This window comes from Micropterus salmoides, unplaced genomic scaffold (genome assembly GCF_014851395.1).
Source record: "Micropterus salmoides isolate LMB-PRFRI ecotype aquatic unplaced genomic scaffold, ASM1485139v1 Ms_hic_scaffold_10, whole genome shotgun sequence".
Classification (NCBI taxonomy): domain Eukaryota; kingdom Metazoa; phylum Chordata; class Actinopteri; order Centrarchiformes; family Centrarchidae; genus Micropterus; species Micropterus salmoides.
This window is the reverse complement of record NW_024040041.1, coordinates 8,901,322-8,918,614: the sequence shown is the minus strand read 5'-3', so window position 1 is coordinate 8,918,614 and position 17,293 is coordinate 8,901,322. Positions and strand designations below refer to the sequence as shown.

Here is a 17,293-nt window from a genome sequence, read left to right as displayed (position 1 = left end):
GTCAGACACAAGGGAGTGTTGAGCTAATTGAGCTAATTGAAAAACTCAACTGTATCACACACAAAAAAACACTGTTCCTTTTCCAACAACTCAAATATGAACAATTCCAATATAGTAATAAAGAAAATAAATATTTGGCAAACCAATTACAATGCAAAAAAGAGAAAGCAATTATTTAGTCCATACTCAATGCAACAGGTACTATAACGCACAATCCGCAGGACATGAACAATATCTTTCATAAGCTCTATAGCAATCTGTATTCCTTAAATCATCAACCCAACCAGTCAGAAATAGACACCTTCTTAGATAATCTGGACCTACCTACATTACCTAGAGAACAAGCCAATCTTTTAGACACACCACTTACTTCTGAAGATACAGCCACAGATAAAAAAAAATTTTATCACTGCTATTGTACCAGTATATATACACAGTATATATACAATAGTAACAACAGAAATCAAAGGTACTTTGACCATACCCAAAGTCATAAAACTTCAAAGAAATCCTAATAAAAAAACCCTAGTTACACTCCTCTCGCTTATTTATACTGACTTAAAGCAACCAGAGTAAAGACAGTGCCAATGCCAATTCACCCAGATCAGACAGGCTTCAGAAATTCTTCAGATAATCTCCGTAGACTCTTTAACTTCATTAATATATCATAGCAAAAACAAGACAAAACCTTAATCGAATCATTACCACTGAAATCCAACGAAGGTTAAAATCAAGGGCAACTGGACTTGGTTGAAGATACTGCTTTCCAGCATCTTCAACCAAGTCCAGTTGCCCTTGATTTTAACCTTCGTTGGATAACTATGACCTGGATGACTGAGAATCTTCATAGACATTACCACTGAAACTGATCTTCACAATAATTTAACAAAAAGGACGCAGTTAAATAAATATAAACAGAAAAAAAATGTGTACATTGTGGTGTTGTCTTTGAGCCCTCTATTTGGTCTGGACTTAAAGTTAGAACACATATTTGCAGTGAATGGATGCACATGGACCAAAGAAACCTTAAGCAATGTTTTAAATTTGACCCGTAAGTTAGCACATACACCGGGTTAAGGGTTTGAGCAAACTGGGAGTTCGACTTTAGGCATGCAACTAGATTCAACAACCTGATGGAGTTCACTGCAACTAAAGTGACTTTTCATCTTTTATCACCTCAGACTGCAGGTACTGCAAAAGGTCACTGGAGGGTAAGAACAGATGTTACAAGTTTGACTGGCACTATAGCGACATCTGGTGGTCATAATTTCACATTGTAGATAAGACAGAACCTCACTGCACTATAAGCACCTAGTAATAATAAAAGTGAATTCACTGCTGTCATCCATGATATTTACTTAGTAAAGGCCATATACATACTGATCAATTTTAGAGTCTGAGGCTCAGCATACAAAAAAAAAAGCAATGTTGTTTACATTATACTAAATATAAACCGTGTTTTTGCAGAAACGTCAGTGCTTATGTTCCGTCTGTTCTCCAAAACAGTTAATATGTTTTTTTCTGTCGTTCTGACTTTATTAAATTAAATACTTGTAGTTGTCACACATCAGTAGCATCGACACAAACCAAGTGATGTGTGCATTTTACACACGTGGCACAGCCGGTCTTACTTCATAAATCTTTTAAATCTTTCTTCACGGTGACGGGTCAGGACCTAACTAACAAATAATAATAATAATAAATAACACACAAATTCGGGTATATCCTGTAACACATGTGGAACACAGAAGCCGTCGTCATGAGTCCAGCCGCATCAGAGCTGCTGGGAAATTTTTCTTACAAAAGTCAAATTACAATTGAAGTTGAAATTAGATATATAAATATTAAATATTGTCTGTCCTGTCAAGTTTACTATTACAGGGAGTTTTAAGGAGGTTTTTGGGGTCTTGAACTAAATTTTCTTTTACAATATTAGCTATAGTGACATTATTGTGCGCATGAAACCGCAACATCCTTATACATTCAGCAATTACTTCTGAAATGATAATCGGGAACAGATTATTTCCATTAGGAGAACAAATGAGATCACCAGCCTTTAATTAAAAAAATTGGTGCATGTTGCGGTTTAAAAATATATGTTTTGCTACGGTTTGTCTCCTGAATTCACCCTAGATCCAATGGTGACCTCAAGGTCCCCCAGCTGGCCCTCACTCACACCACACCCCCTTCATAATTCAGCATCATTTGGCGCCAAAATGTCGTGACGTAGGAAGCTCGGACGTCATCGGTGACGTGGAATGTCATACATGTATATACTGTATATAAGTGGCAACACAGGCTTTGTGACAGTAAAACGAGCCTGTCGACATCGCATATCAAACATCTCCTCATTGGACTGTGGTAAGTCTCTCCTACTTATTAAACTATTGTTTTGTATTTTTACAGAAGCAGTGCTGTAGAATAATTTGATATTGATGTTACCCATAAACTCCAGCTGGCTGGTTTTATCCTCAAACAGAATTCTGAAAGAAAATGTGCCATTACATTTAGAAGCTAAGTAACTTATTAGTTAATGTCAAACTAGACCATGTTGGCAAGAGGTAACGTTAACATTGTCATCACGGAAGAGTAGTTTTGTTGTAATATTTGAAATCTTCCATATATCAGTAAAAATGAGTCCATGTGTGAGAAGTTGGCTAATATTAAACAAGCTAACTTTAGCTTGATGTACTGTAGATTTCCCTGCCAAACAATTCGCGGGCATTCCTACAAGGACATAGCAAATTAGTGTTGCATGAATAAGTAACTGCCTATTTAGTAGTAAGTAGTGTTACCTTACTGATTTACTTTCACAGCCCTTTCAAAGGTGTTTGGTGGTCATGTTAAATAGTTAAATTAATTATTCCACTTATATAATAAATACATTTAATCATTTAACTCATGCTTTTATCCAAAGTGACTTACAATTGCTATTTATGTTAAAGGTGGCACACCTCTGGAACAACTAGGAGTTAAGTGTCTTGCTCAGGGACACATTGATGGATATGTCACAGTTGAAATTGAACACAGGTCTCTCACACCAAAGAGTCTTATCCACTGCTACACAACCAATAAGTATGCTCATTACTGTATGTAGACTTATTTAGCAGGTTTAGCTTTTGGGTGTAGTTTTTTCAAAATCATACTCTACAGATAAAAGCAATAAATAACAATGTTCAAAAATTATGTGGAATTGCACATTGCTTCATTGGAAAATGTTTACATTTTACACCCTGCGAAAGCATGTTTTAATCCCCAAGGACATTATTTTTATTATTTCTAAATGTACCTGCTTTGCACCTGCCTCGACTTCTCCCTGCACACACTCACACACACCTTTACCTCTGGTCTCTCACTGCAAACACACCAGCTTCCCCGCCTCTCTCTCTCCCTGTCTGCTCCCCTGAGTTTCTCCATAAGCAGTCTGTTATGTTTTATAAAGTCGCATAATAATAATAATAATAATGCATTACATTTATATAGCGCTTTATCATAGAAACTCAAAGCACTTCACAGTGAAGTAGGGGGGACTCCACTCAACCAAAAGACACAGAACTCGTAATTTTTCTAGATATTTCCACCCGTGATCCTTTTTCATGGCAGCAGGTGCACCGCATGCCAGCTTGTTAATTACATAGCCTATCAGTGTCATTGTCCAGCCCAGTGATTCATTGTTGACATCGTCCAATGCCAGAGTATGAGTGTGTTCTCTAAATTTAATGGAGTTTGGTACAAACAGTAACGTCATTAGTTTAAAGGCCCGACCAGAATCTCTGTGACAACTCAGGGCTACTTGGTGAACTTATTTAACTGGCGAGCTGACTAACGTCTAACATGCTAATCAGTTTGGCTAGTGCTAAGTAGGAATAGGGATCGAGACCTGGTTCTAAAAGGACCCGGTTCCAAAATTTCTGAAAACCCGAAAATCAATAAGGTCCCAGCTTATCAATACTGCTATCGAGACTAGGGGGTCCTATAATGTAACGTTATGTCTCGAGCGTCTAATCTGATTTATCTTGAAACGCGATGAATAAGAAAAGTAATGTTTTTAATGATGGCACAGAAACGGTGTATTAAATGGGCCCAGGACTGTTGATCATCAGGCTGCAGCCTCTGCTGCTCTCTGTCGGCTCCTACACACACACACACACACACACACACACACACACACACACACGGTCTGTCATCCTGTAGGCTGTTTACTAGTACAGCTAATGTTAACTTTGTTGTAAACTCAGCGGCTGGCTGAGACAAACCAAATGAATGGGAGGTCATCGGGGCCCAACTGCTAATTTTCGCCCAAGGGCCCCTCCCTGAATAATTCTACCTTGATTGGGGAATGATTATAAATAACAGCGCTCCATGATGTGAAAAGATGAATAGACCTCTATGCTTGTATCAGTTTTAATCTTTTGCAGGAAATGGTGAAATGAAATCCACTTTAATTAAGGCCTCTTGTTGCCTTTAGTGTGTGTGCGCATGTGTGTTGGTGCAGTGTAATGTGCCCATCCACTGAGAGACCATGACTTCTGGAGAAGGAGGAGAATCTCTGTATGCTAGACAGACGTCTGGAGCCCGCTGCAGGAAGGACCAGGTCAGACAGCTGCATTACAAGATTAAAGAAAAGGCCAACTCGTTGATTTATTCACTGCTCAATAATTAAACGTAGAAAACAATTTAAGTTACTTACTACTACTTACTACTTAGTTCATTGTCCCTGAAGTTAAAATCTTCTTGCAGCTCTGTGTAAACTTAAATGGACTTTTAGTCAGATCATTACCTCATTTGTCAAATCACTTCAAAGTCCATCACAGTCTTTTTAATATAAAAGCTCTTTAACGACGTTATTATTTCATCTCTGTTCAGTGCTGGACTGGGACAAAAAATTGTCCCTGGTATTTTTGGCCCAGGAGGCTCAGCTAAATCGGTCGGACACCCCTCACCAATACACTGTCCTTCCATATAACGTGTACCAACTGTAATATTCCCCCATACCAGCTGAGTGGTATGTACGTGTGAAAAGTGGTAGTGATAGGGCTCAAATTAGGAGTGTGACAAAACACTTTGGCCATGAGACATGACATTGCATAAGATTGGGGTCATGAGAACAAGACAAGAATATATTTTAATACGATTCAGAAAAAATATTTTTTGATTTTCAGCATTAGACATTTAATTTCCTGCATTCCAGAGACATTTTCTGCACCAGTTTATGGTGGAAATGTCTTTATTTTTACAAAGGGAAAGACAAAATTCTGAATGACAATTCAGAATACAAAAATATAATGCAGTAATCAGTACTTTATTTGGGTTTTTTTTTTGCTTAAGTTGCTTTTTTGGACAACGCAGAGGTTTCGTCTATATTTAAAATGCATTGCAGGTTTTTTTTATTGTGCAAATAAACCTTTCTCAAAGTATTTTCATTTGTTAATTAACAGTTCTTGGTGCTTGGTTATTCTTTAGAACATTTTTAGCAAGTGCTTTTAAAAAGTGATGGGGACAACATCTGCCATTTCAAACAGGTTCAAACAGGTCCCTAAAGGTTTGGCTACTGAGTGCTGCTTCACCTCAGGGTGGATTGGTAATCTGGCATACTGGGCAAATGACCAGTGGGCCGACGCACCTTTGGCGCCGGTGTAACGTAAATTATTTATTTAACTAAAAAAAATGGACCAACGACCTGCCCATAGAGCACGGACAGCGGCCCATTGGGTTATTTTCTATAGGCTACTGACAATGAGCAATCACATCTCTTACTGGCCCCCACGCCCTCCCCCTGCATGCAGCCATCCACACTACTCCTTTTTAGAATGAAAACGAATACGAATGCACCTCCATCACTGTCTGGTTTGGATCTGCCCCTAAAAAGGACCGGAGCAGACTACAATGGACAGTCAGGACTACAGAAAAGATCATCGGTGCCAACCTGCACATTCAGGACTTACACATTTCCAGAGTCAGGAAACATCACTGCAGAGCCATCTCACCCCGGACACAACCTGTTCCAACTTCTCCACTCTGGTAGATGCTACAGAGCACTGCACGCCAAAACCAACAGACTCAGGAGCAGTTTCTTCCCACAAGCCATCACTCTGATGAACAGCTGACTCTGACTCGCAGTGTCAGGAAGAAATCCTGCGCACCCACCTATCTCAAGTTCATAACACTTGCACAAAATACTCACATATTTATTCCAGCATCCTTTGCACTATGCTCCATTGCAATATTGTGTAAAGGTATGCATGTATGTGTACCTGCATAACACATCCACATCTGACATGGACATAATTAATGATTATAATAATTTTACTCCTGCATCCTTTGCACTCTACTCCTCACTGCACTATTTGTCAATATGTCTATATTGTTTTTATTTCTGTTTATAGTGTGTATATTTGTGTTCTCTATAGCCTGTGTCTGATTTTATTATTATGTTATGTATGTATGAGTAAGCACAGCGTGAGCAACATACAATCCAAAGTCAGACTCCTGGAATCTGTACACATACCTGGCGAATAAAACTGATTCTGATTCTGTGGCCTCTGTTTGTTGTGTTGTGGGCCAAAGACGGAGGCTGCCACATGCGTGAAAATAACCAATATGTTTGCTAGCGGGGCTGCAATAGCTTCAACATCAGCTGTAGTACCCGACATAGTGCAGACACAGGCACTTGAAGGAGTAAAGAGCCAGGGAGAGGAGGAGGCGTGAGACAGCGAAGCAGAGTGACCGTGACAGGGCCGAGGGAGAGAGCAGGAGGAGAGTGGTGGTAAAGCGGTATACGTGGATTAACTCTACCTGTCGGGACCTGTTTTAACTTGTTTGAAATGGCAGATGTTGTCCCCATGACTTTTTGCAAGCATTTGTTAAAAATGTTCTAAAAAGTGAAGAAATGTTACTTATCAAATGAATGCCGTAAGAAAGGTAGATTTGCACAATAAGAAAACCTGCAATGCATTGTAAATATAGAAGAAACAGCTGCGTTGTCCAAATAAGTAACTTAAGCTAAAAAAAGCTACTGATCACTGCATTATATTAAATTATTATATTCTGAATTGTCATAGACCACCTAAATTTTGTTTTTCCCTTTATATAAATAAAGACATTTCTACCATCAATTGGTGCAGAAAATGTCTCCAGAATGCAGGAAATTAAGTATTTAATGCTTAAAATCTTCTGGGGGACAAACCCCCAGACCTCCCGTTTGTATATTTCAGCAATAAATATTTTTTCTAGATGGTATTAAAATATACTCTTGTCTTGTTCTCATGACCCCAATCTTGTGCAATGTCACGTCTCATGGACGAAGTGTTTCATCACACCCCTTATCTGAGCCCTTAAATATCCCCACCACCACACGATTTTGGTGGGCCGCCTGGTCCAAAAATGCCAGGGTCGATTTTTTTGTCCCAGTCCAGCCCTGCATATGGGGTTTGAGTCTATCCTGCCCTTCATGGCGTTGATACTTTTGGAGAACCAAGCCCTGGACTGCCACCAATCAAAAGAGCTAAGAACTCAAACTAGCGTGAAAGCAGCTGCACTGCAACACATTCTAATAGTTCAACAAGGTCAAACACATCTGTTAATATTAGTAGAGTGAGGTCATCTGGGCCACCTGCCAGGACACCAACAGCCTCTGAGAGCCAGCTTAAGTGAAATGTTTCATCCTCTGCCTACAGTCTCCACCATCCACTTTTACATCTAAACTGCATACATACTTACATCTGATGCTCGACCGCTGCAAACACACACTCCACTAACAACTTCTGCAAGCAACCTGCAGTCGCCTCCACCTGGAGATTCTGACAGACAGCTGAAGCCTGAATCTCTGCCTACAGCATCTATGCGCATCCTCAGCTCCCTCCATCTGGAGTTTCTGTTAGACAGCTAAGACCTGCACCTCCACTTAAACCCTGTCACACACATGCAGGTGGAAGAAGCTGCTATACTGGCAGACAGCAAAGGATCTTGACAAAAGAAGCAACGTATTTGTTTATATAATGATAAAAATCATGATTGCCTCCACTTCTACCTTTAACCAGTCAGTACTGTGTTTTAGTTTAATTTTGGTACCCGGCAGTGCGTGTGTAGGGCGCTCCACAGGTTTTTCTTGAATAAAAGGTAAAGTCAAGTTTTTCCACTGTGCTGCTGTAACGCTGCTCTAGCTACAAGTGCAGCCAGTTGCTGCATGAGATTTAAATATATTTTGTTTCGCTGTCTTCATCTTTAAACAGTAGCAGTGCATCCTTGTCTGCGTCTTCTTCACCTTCTCATCCTCCACTTTAACCATCAATATCTACTCCTCTCCACAACTGAGAATGCTCCCTCACGTGGGCCCTTTCAGCCCAAACCCAAGTTTAACCACCAACAAGTCCCTGGCATTTGGACTCTATTGCAAGGACAACAAAGAAAAAACTATGGGGATCAAAAAAAAGTACATTATTGTGTTTTCAACCTATTAAAAAACATTGTCCAGCTGATGACACTTAGGCCTAGATGTTTCAGCAGAACAAAGATACTCTGTGAAGAACTTCTTAAATTTATTTTACTTCTCTTTTATGAAAAGCAAGACTGTCATTGTAAAGTGTTGTCAGCAAGTGGGTGGATTGTATTAGTGAAATAAAAGCACAGGAGACTGTACAAGGTACATTTTTAAATTATTATAAACATATATTAATTAAATGAAACTGACTTGAAACTGTAAGCAACATATTTGTTTATATAATGGTAAAAATTATGAAAACCAAAAATATTCACAATTCTTACACTGGTCTTGTAAACATACTGTGTCAAATGTTTTATTACAAAAGAGAAGTCATAGCAAGAGTCAGTGGTCACAAGGATGTCACAATACAAAGACCTTCTGACAGGTCTTAATGTGATCACAGCGCAAGCAGTCAGTACTGTTAGCTGCCACATCAGCACAACATTATGACTAATAACCATAATAATAATAAAAATAATGTTTCCCCTTTACTTTCTAATTGCATTGCTACACAGTAAACATTATATATGTATATATATATATATATATATATATATAAGCAATACACATAAAATGTAAAACACAGATAATGGGATAATTTTGCGTCCAGCCTGCCACTAGCCGTTTGGATGACGTCACAGTAGCCTCTTCCGCTCCTGCTCGCGGCAGTAAACATGGCGAATGGCTAACGAAGCCGTAGCGTTCATTCAGTCCTGAAGGCTTTGGATTTGTCTTTCAGAGTTTAAACAATACGTTTTAGTTTAATTTTGGTACTCGGTCGTGCGTGTGTAGGGCGTTTCGCTCTACAGGTTTTTTTGAGTAAAAGGTAAAGTCAAGTTTTGCCCCTGTGCTGCTGTAACGCGGCCCTAGCTACAAGTGCAAGCTAATGTTACCAGCTAACACACCAGCCAGTTGCTGCATGGCTGCGTGAGATTTAAATAGATTTTGTTTTCCTGGCTTTAAAATGTTTGCTAGCAACTTAAAACGACTGTAGTGCGTTTGTTGCCGCGGTATCTAACAGAGATGTGCTGACAAATGACTTAGCTTGTTCATTAGCGTTTACTGTCAACTTCATGTTCATTTGATAGCTAGCCGTGGCTAACTGCAGTAACGTAACGTTAACTCAACAAGGCATGCAGCGTTTATTTTTCATTTACAGGTTGTATTCCCAGATAGCTATAATGCTACTAATAACATGACAGCATGTCAATATGAATCAACAGTTAACGAGTAACATTATTGTTACCAGTAGGGTAAAATAAATGGAGCAGACCATCCTCTCAAAGAAGCCCTAACTACCATTGATATCCTTGGATTGATTGTAAAAAATGCAAATATAAAGAGGAGCTGTGCACAGCCTCTCAGTGGATACGCAAGCATTAATTTCACCTGTCATCATTGCTGGGATGTTAATGCTTTGCAGGGTGAAGGAGACGCACCGACACGATGGGGCGACGTTCAACCTCCTCCACCAAGAGTGGGAAGTTTATGAACCCCACCGACCAGGCCAGTAAGTACCGACCCTTAACCAAGAGCTGGTTCCTCTGGCACCCACATGCTGAATAACACCTGCAGTCTAATGTTGTCAGATGTCGAAATGACAAGTCTTCTTTTCCTTCCCCACAGGAAAGGAGGCCAGGAAAAGGGAGCTAAAAAAGGTACTCATGGTCTTCTTGAAATATAAGCCTAACTTTTGACGTACTCTTTCATCTTAAATACAACAGTAATGTCGCTGTGTGTATAACATGTTGCTTCGTTTGTAAATACTCTCTCTAGAACAAGAAGCAGAGGATGATGGTGAGAGCGGCGGTGCTGAAGATGAAGGACCCCAGACAGATCATCAGAGACATGGAGAAGCTGGATGAGATGGGTGAGGGCACTGAATGTTTTTGTTGCTGTTGAACTGGCTTTTGTCCAGTTTAAAATGGCTCTGTGGCTGTATACATGTGTTCTTTCCTTAGTTATCTCACTGTAATATTAGAAAGATAGTTTTATTAAAGTGAGATTCATATTTTTTCAGGATCTAAGTCTTTTGCACTATTTAGGGGGGGGGGATCACAATTTTCTAAATTTCACAAATATTTTGCTGCTTTTACTAAAGAAAATTAAGCATTTCTGTGAACACCTTCAACAGAGTTCAACCCAGTTCAGCAGCCCTTGCTGAATGAGAAAGTGTTGAGGGACAAGAGGAAGAAGCTACGTGAGACATTTGAGCGCATTGTCCGTCTGTACGAGAGAGAGAATCCTGACACCTACAAGGAGCTACGTAAACTGGAATTGGACTATGAGACCAAAAGAGGACAGCTGGCTCTCTATTTTGACTCAGTCAAGGTGTGTTTGTGTGTGTTTCTTTGGGTTTTTTTTATTCACTCGAATGAGAGGATGCAGCAATGTGAACATGATTTTGGTTGCAGGCATACAGCTTCAAGTGAATTTGAACACAAAGAATTTGACCGATCTTTGACCAAGTTGGTTTGAAATGTTGGCATACAATTCAGGAAATTATTTTTTTTAGAAGCACCGACATGTTTGTCTTTTGTTTAATTTGCTGAATCCTGTACATTTTATGTTGAACTTTAACACTTCTAGTTCCTTTACATTGCATAGCCTTTGTGTTGACTCAATTTAGTATTGTGTGTTTTATGTTCTTTTTTTCAGAATGCAGAGTCAGTGGAAGTTGACAGCATCCCTTTGCCAGATATGCCTCACGCCCCCTCCAATATCCACATCCAGGACATCCCGCTACCAGGAGCTCAGCCTCCCTCCATTCTGAAGAAGAACTCCTCTTTTGGGTAGGCATTCACCTGTGCATGTAAAAGGGTTCTGCAGGTAAACTCTGTAAATGATGCTTCTGAGAATTGCTGTGCCAGGTAGTTCTCTTTTGAGGATATTCTATTTTATGGATCTCTCAGTAAAGGACCTCTGTCGTCATCGTCTGGACCGGTTTTGGCAACAGTGCCAGGTGTGCCACGTTTACCTCCAGGGAAGAAGCCCCCAGGGCCCCCACCTGGACCCCCGCCTCCACAGGTCCTGGCGCTGTACGGCATTCCTGTTCGACGAGGTTATGGCTCAGACATGGGTAATGCACAAACTGCTCCCCTAATGACTGCATTTCTGAATGCTCATATTCCTTTTAATAATAAAATGACTTCATAACTGTGTTGCTGCTCACCTTTCTGCTTGTTCCCCTTTTTTTTTCCTGAACAGAGCCTACCATTCCTGGTTTCGAAAAGGACTCTGCCATGGAGTTGGGAAGAGATCGGGACAGTGGCAGTGAGAGCGACAGAGATCGAGATGATGTGGACGATGACGAGAGCGACTCTGAAGAGGACAGTGAAGACGAGAGAGACGAAGTGGGAGACGGTGACCAGAGAATCAGTGTGGACAGGCAGGATGATGAGAGGGAAAGAGAGGAGGATAGAGACAGAAATGAAAGACATGCTGGTGAGTGGTTCAAAAGGGCTTCAGCATATTTATTTGCATCACCTCAACTTAAAACTGTTTACCAATTGTGTTGATTTACTAGTGTTTGCAAGGTATTTTATGTTGCATAAATGTTATGGGTTTGATATTAATATCAAACTTACAGTTTACTATTAAGTTAACAATGTACTTTTAACTTAATGTTATATTATACTAATACAGTCATTTAGACTAGTTCCTCCTCCAGGTTGTGCCTGTGCTACACCGCCTACACTACTTACATTATTCATCACTCAGTTTATTCTCTTCATCTTTGTTCCTTCCTGCCCTTTTTGAATTTTGTTGTATTGATCAAGTGGTCGATGAAAGTTATCACACATATCATTGCAGGCAAGCTCACATTATCTAGTTTAAACCAACTAAAACACAAAATTACACTGTGTCACATGATTTGCTGTAATAGCCTATGTAAGACAGTTGCTTTTCGCAGGAAATCTGACCAGTCCTTCACATAGAAAACCTTTGGCCGATATAGGCTGTTATAGGCAACTGAGAAAGTTGGTGAATGCCTCAATTTTTAGGTGGCGTTACAACCTGATGACATATAAATTCCTTTTAAAAACTCAAAAATATCCCTTTTAAAGGTGTGTGGCTGATTTAATCGGTTACAGCTCAAAGTGGCGCGGCAGTCTTGAAATATGTTGAAAAGGTCTTGAAAAGGTCTTAAAAAGGTATTCTGATTTTTACTTCAGGATTCCTGTATATACCCTGAATAAAGAAAAATGGCACTATTATCAAAGTTTTAGCAATCATATTTTTTACAGAGAATTGTGTTGTTACTTGGACATGCTTTCTGCGATGTGGTGGCACTCTGCAATGAAAAACTATACAGATTAGAATTTGTGTTCTAAAACAAACGTATATATTGTTATAATGAATGCGTCAATGTCTAACTACCTTAGGTCGCATTGTACGTTTTGCGGACGTGCCTGCAGAGGCACCCCGTGAAGGAAAGAGGAAGAAAAAGAGGATTGTGAAGAGGACCAAGGCCATTACCCCTCTGCAGGCCATGATGTTGAGGATGGCAGGTACTTGTAGTGTCTTTCCTGCATACTTACTAAGCTATTACTATGCTAGACCTTAGTTTCTATTTCTGATCACATGGGGGGTTTTTTGTCTTCAGGTCAGTCAGTTCCTGAAGAGGAGGAAGAAGAAGAGGTAGAGGAGGAATACACAGACGAATCAGACGGCTCAGACATCGAGGACAGAGGGCCACCAGGGGACAACCAGCCCCACCTTATGGCCAATCAGCGTCTACCCCCTCCTGCTGGGCCAGTGGGACAGCAAGGGCCTCCACACTTGCAAGGTCCACCAATGGCTGGGCCTCCGCCATTGGGTCCACCCCCAGCTCCTCCAATGAGGCCTCCTGGTCCACCCTCTGGCCCGCCTCCTGGCCCACCACCAGGTTGGTGCTATACTCCATCTGAACTAGTTACTAGAATAAATTCCAGAACCTGTTGTTGTTTTAAGGATGTGCTGGCTGTGCTCATGTATTCTACATCACTTAGATGATACCTTCTGTTCTTTAGGTGCTCCTCCATTCTTGAGGCCTCCTGGTATCCCTGGAGGCATGAGGGGTCCAATGCCTCGTCTTCTGCCTCCTGGACCTCCACCAGGTCGGCCCCCTGGCCCTCCACCAGGCCCCCCTCCTGGCCTCCCACCAGGCCCCCCACCACGAGGACCCCCTCCCAGACTACCACCCCCTGCACCACCAGGTAGGCTTATGTGAACATACTGTCTATGAAGGAACACATCTGTGTGTGTGCATGCACATATATGTGTACTACTTCCAATCAAAAGGTAAACAGAGTGTGTAAACTGTATATATTCATGTGTGTGCATGAACACAAACAGAGTGAACATGATTAATTATAATAATTCTTTGTCAGGGCTTTGACAGCTTTGTTATTGTAAGAAGTATATTCTTTTTAAGGCCATTGCTGCAAACTAAGCTATTAAAATAGACTTCTATACACCATTTAATATATGTAAGCATACGTTATGTTGATGGTGTAGTGGCAAAGAGGAATGTCTCATACCTTTCTCATCAAAATACATCTGTCTTTTTGTATTTACAGGTATGCCACCTCCTCCCCCAAGAGCCGGAGGGCCCCCGCGTCCACTTGCCCCACCACTCTCCCTCTTTCCTCCACCTCTCAACTCCAACGTGCTCAGTGCTCCTCCCAACATTGTACAGCGACAAAAAGGTTCAGGATCCAACCAGGATGGTTCACAGAGCAACATGCCTCCGCCTGCCATGCCCATGCGGCCAGGTGTCATGCAGATGCCTCCTCCCCCGGGGACAGCTGCCGCCACAGGTGCAAATCCTGGCAGCAACCCCCAGAGCCACCACCACGCAGCCACCATCGAAAAGCGACCCAACATCACCTCTGTCGCAGCAGCTGGAGGCAACCTGGCAGCGGGTGCCGGCTCTGGTGGGGCCACCATCTCTGCCAAACCTCAAATTATCAATCCGAAGACGGAGGTCACCCGCTTTGTGCCCACAGCACTGAGGGTGCGCAGGGACAAGAGCGGAACAATGCCCGGGGCAGCACCTGGGCCTCTGGAGAAAGCAGGGGGTGGTGTTGGAGGAAGGAGGGGAGATGAAGTCATGGGACAGGGGCAGAAACAGCAGACAACTGCGGCTCAGATGGGCTTGTCCAACCCAGCCCATATGGGTGCATTGTCTCAGACCAATGTGAAGACTAAGGACCAGGTGTATGAAGCCTTTATGAGGGAGATGGAGGGACTCCTCTGAGACTCATGAAGGCATTGGGGCAGATGTTCAGTGGAGGAGTGTATTTGTTTTCTGTGCAGAGTTATAGAGGTAGTTGTCTTTAAGGCGATCAACTAGATCAGTTTCTCATTAGTAAACCAAGGAAAAGCTGCTACACTCAGCACAGCATCTGGATTATTTGTTGTCAAAGAGAATTTGATGTACGGAAGAAATCTGATTCTAAATGCCATTGGAAATATTTCGATTGGTTGGTATTCTACTAAGCAACTCAAAAAAGAACACTATTCTCTGCACTGAAATGTGTTTTTGCCAGAGACTACCAAGTGTTTTTAGTCCTCCAGTATGTTTTCTTCCTACATTCATGTTTTTCCTCCAGGCCAGCTACTTGTGATTTGCCATGACCAGAAAAGTCATTTTTGTATGATTTTATGACTGTTTATTTTATTGGTGGTCTCCTAAACCTGTTGGACATCAAAATAAAGGTGTGGAATGTTTGAGACAGAAACTGTTTGATCTGCAGCTAAATAAATACGTCGAAAACAGTTCAAACCTCATGTTTCAGTGTGATGTAATAAAGGAGACAATATCAGCAGTACACATAAATACACTGCTCAAAAAAAATAAAGGGAACACTAAAATAACATCCTAGATCTGAATGAATGAAATAATCTCATTAAATACTCCTTTCTTTGCATAGTTGAATGTGCTGACAGCAAAATCACACAAAAATGATCAATGGTAATGAAATTTATCAACCCATGGAGGTCTGGATTTGGAGTCACACTCAAAATCAAAGTGGAAAACCACACTACAGGCCGATCCAACTTTGATGTAATGTCCTTAAAACAAGTCAAAATGAGGCTCAGTAGTGTTTGTGGCCTCCACGTGCCTGTATGACCTCCCTACAACGCCTGGGCATGCTCCTGATGAGGTGGCGGATGGTCTCCTGAGGGATCTCCTCCCAGACCTGGACTAAAGCATCTGCCAACTCCTGGACAGTCTGTGGTGCAACGTGGCGTTGGTGGATGGAGCGAGACATGATGTCCCAGATGTGCAGATTGGATTCAGGTCTGGGGAACGGGCGGGCCAGTCCATAGCATCAATGCCTTCCTCTTGCAGGAACTGCTGACACACTCCAGCCACATGAGGTCTAGCATTGTCTTGCATTAGGAGGAACCCAGGGCCAACCGCACCAGCATATGGTTTCACGAGGGGTCTGAGGATCTCATCTCGGTACCTAATGGCAGTCAGGCTACCTCTGGCGAGCACATGGAGGGCTGTGCGGCCCCCCAAAGAAATGCCACCCCACACCATTACTGACCCACCGCCAAACCGGTCATGCTGGAGGATGTTGCAGGCAGCAGGACGTTCTCCACGGCATCTCCAGACTCTGTCACGTCTGTCACATGTGCTCAGTGTGAACCTGCTTTCATCTGTGAAGAGCACAGGGCGCCAGTGGCGAATTTGCCAACCTTGGTGTTCTCTGGCAAATGCCAAACATCCTTCACAGTGTTGGGCTGTAAACACAACCCCCACCTGTGGACGTCGGGCCCTCATACCACCATCATGGAGTTTGTTTCTGACCGTTTGAGCAGACACATGCACATTTATAGCCTGCTGGAGGTCATTTTGCAGGGCTCTGGCAGTGCTCCTCCTGCTCCTCCTTGCACAAAGGCGGGGGTAGCGGTCCTGCTGCTGGGTTGTTGCCCTCCTACGGCCTCCTCCACGTCTCCTGATGTACTGGCCTGTCTCCTGGTAGCGCCTCCATGCTCTGGACACTACGCTGACAGACACAGCAAACCTTCTTGCCACAGCTCGCATTGATGTGCCATCCTGGATGAGCTGCACTACCTGAGCCACTTGTGTGGGTTGTAGACTCCGTCTCATGCTACCACTAGAGTGAAAGCACCGCCAGCATTCAAAAGTGACCAAAACATCAGCCAGGAAGCATAGGAACTGAGAAGTGGTCTGTGGTCACCACCTGCAGAACCACTCCTTTATTGGGGGTGTCTTGCTAATTGCCTATAATTTCCACCTGTTGTCTTTTCCATTTGCACAACAGCATGTGAAATTGATTGTGAATCAGTGTTGCTTCCTAAGTGGACAGTTTGATTTCACAGGAGTGTGATTGACTTGGAGTTACATTGTGTTGTTTAAGTGTTCCCTTTATTTTTTTGAGCAGTGTATATACAATTAATTTCAGTATGATTCATATCTGGGGAGGACAAATCTGAAATTCTGCTGGTCAGCAATTCAATGTTCCTTTTTTTCTCAATGTACAAGGTTGGATATTTGTCATTTTATAACACATTGCAAGGTGCAACCTATTGCAAGGTTGTATAACAAGAAAAGTCCTTTCATGCTACACACACACAACTTAACAGATAATTAAATGTGTATTAAAATGTTTGTAACATAAAATATATAATCACTGAATTACAATATCAATATATTTATTTATTTTAGTGACTTTAATCATTTTTTAAAACTTTTAGGACGATATTTCGGGTTGACAAAAGCTGACAAAAAGGAAGTATTTAAAACAACAATTCCCGTCATCCATTGCGGCTTATTCTGGATCTTGTTTCCGC

The 17,293-nt window shown here is 41.8% G+C and overlaps 1 protein-coding gene across 1 annotated transcript; it reads left to right on the top strand.

Annotated features, from left to right (window-relative positions):
• The first annotated feature begins 9,121 nt into the window (after positions 1-9,121).
• Positions 9,122-15,244, top strand: LOC119883967 (WW domain-binding protein 11). The gene is made up of 12 exons (XM_038694463.1): positions 9,122-9,308; positions 9,906-9,992; positions 10,109-10,140; positions 10,259-10,352; positions 10,617-10,813; positions 11,141-11,274; positions 11,395-11,561; positions 11,690-11,926; positions 12,868-12,993; positions 13,089-13,370; positions 13,495-13,680; positions 14,044-15,244. Exons 2-12 carry the CDS (start codon positions 9,929-9,931, stop codon positions 14,721-14,723), a joined length of 2,199 nt encoding a protein of 732 aa, XP_038550391.1. The 5' UTR covers positions 9,122-9,308; positions 9,906-9,928; the 3' UTR covers positions 14,724-15,244.
• The last annotated feature ends 2,049 nt before the right edge of the window (positions 15,245-17,293 follow it).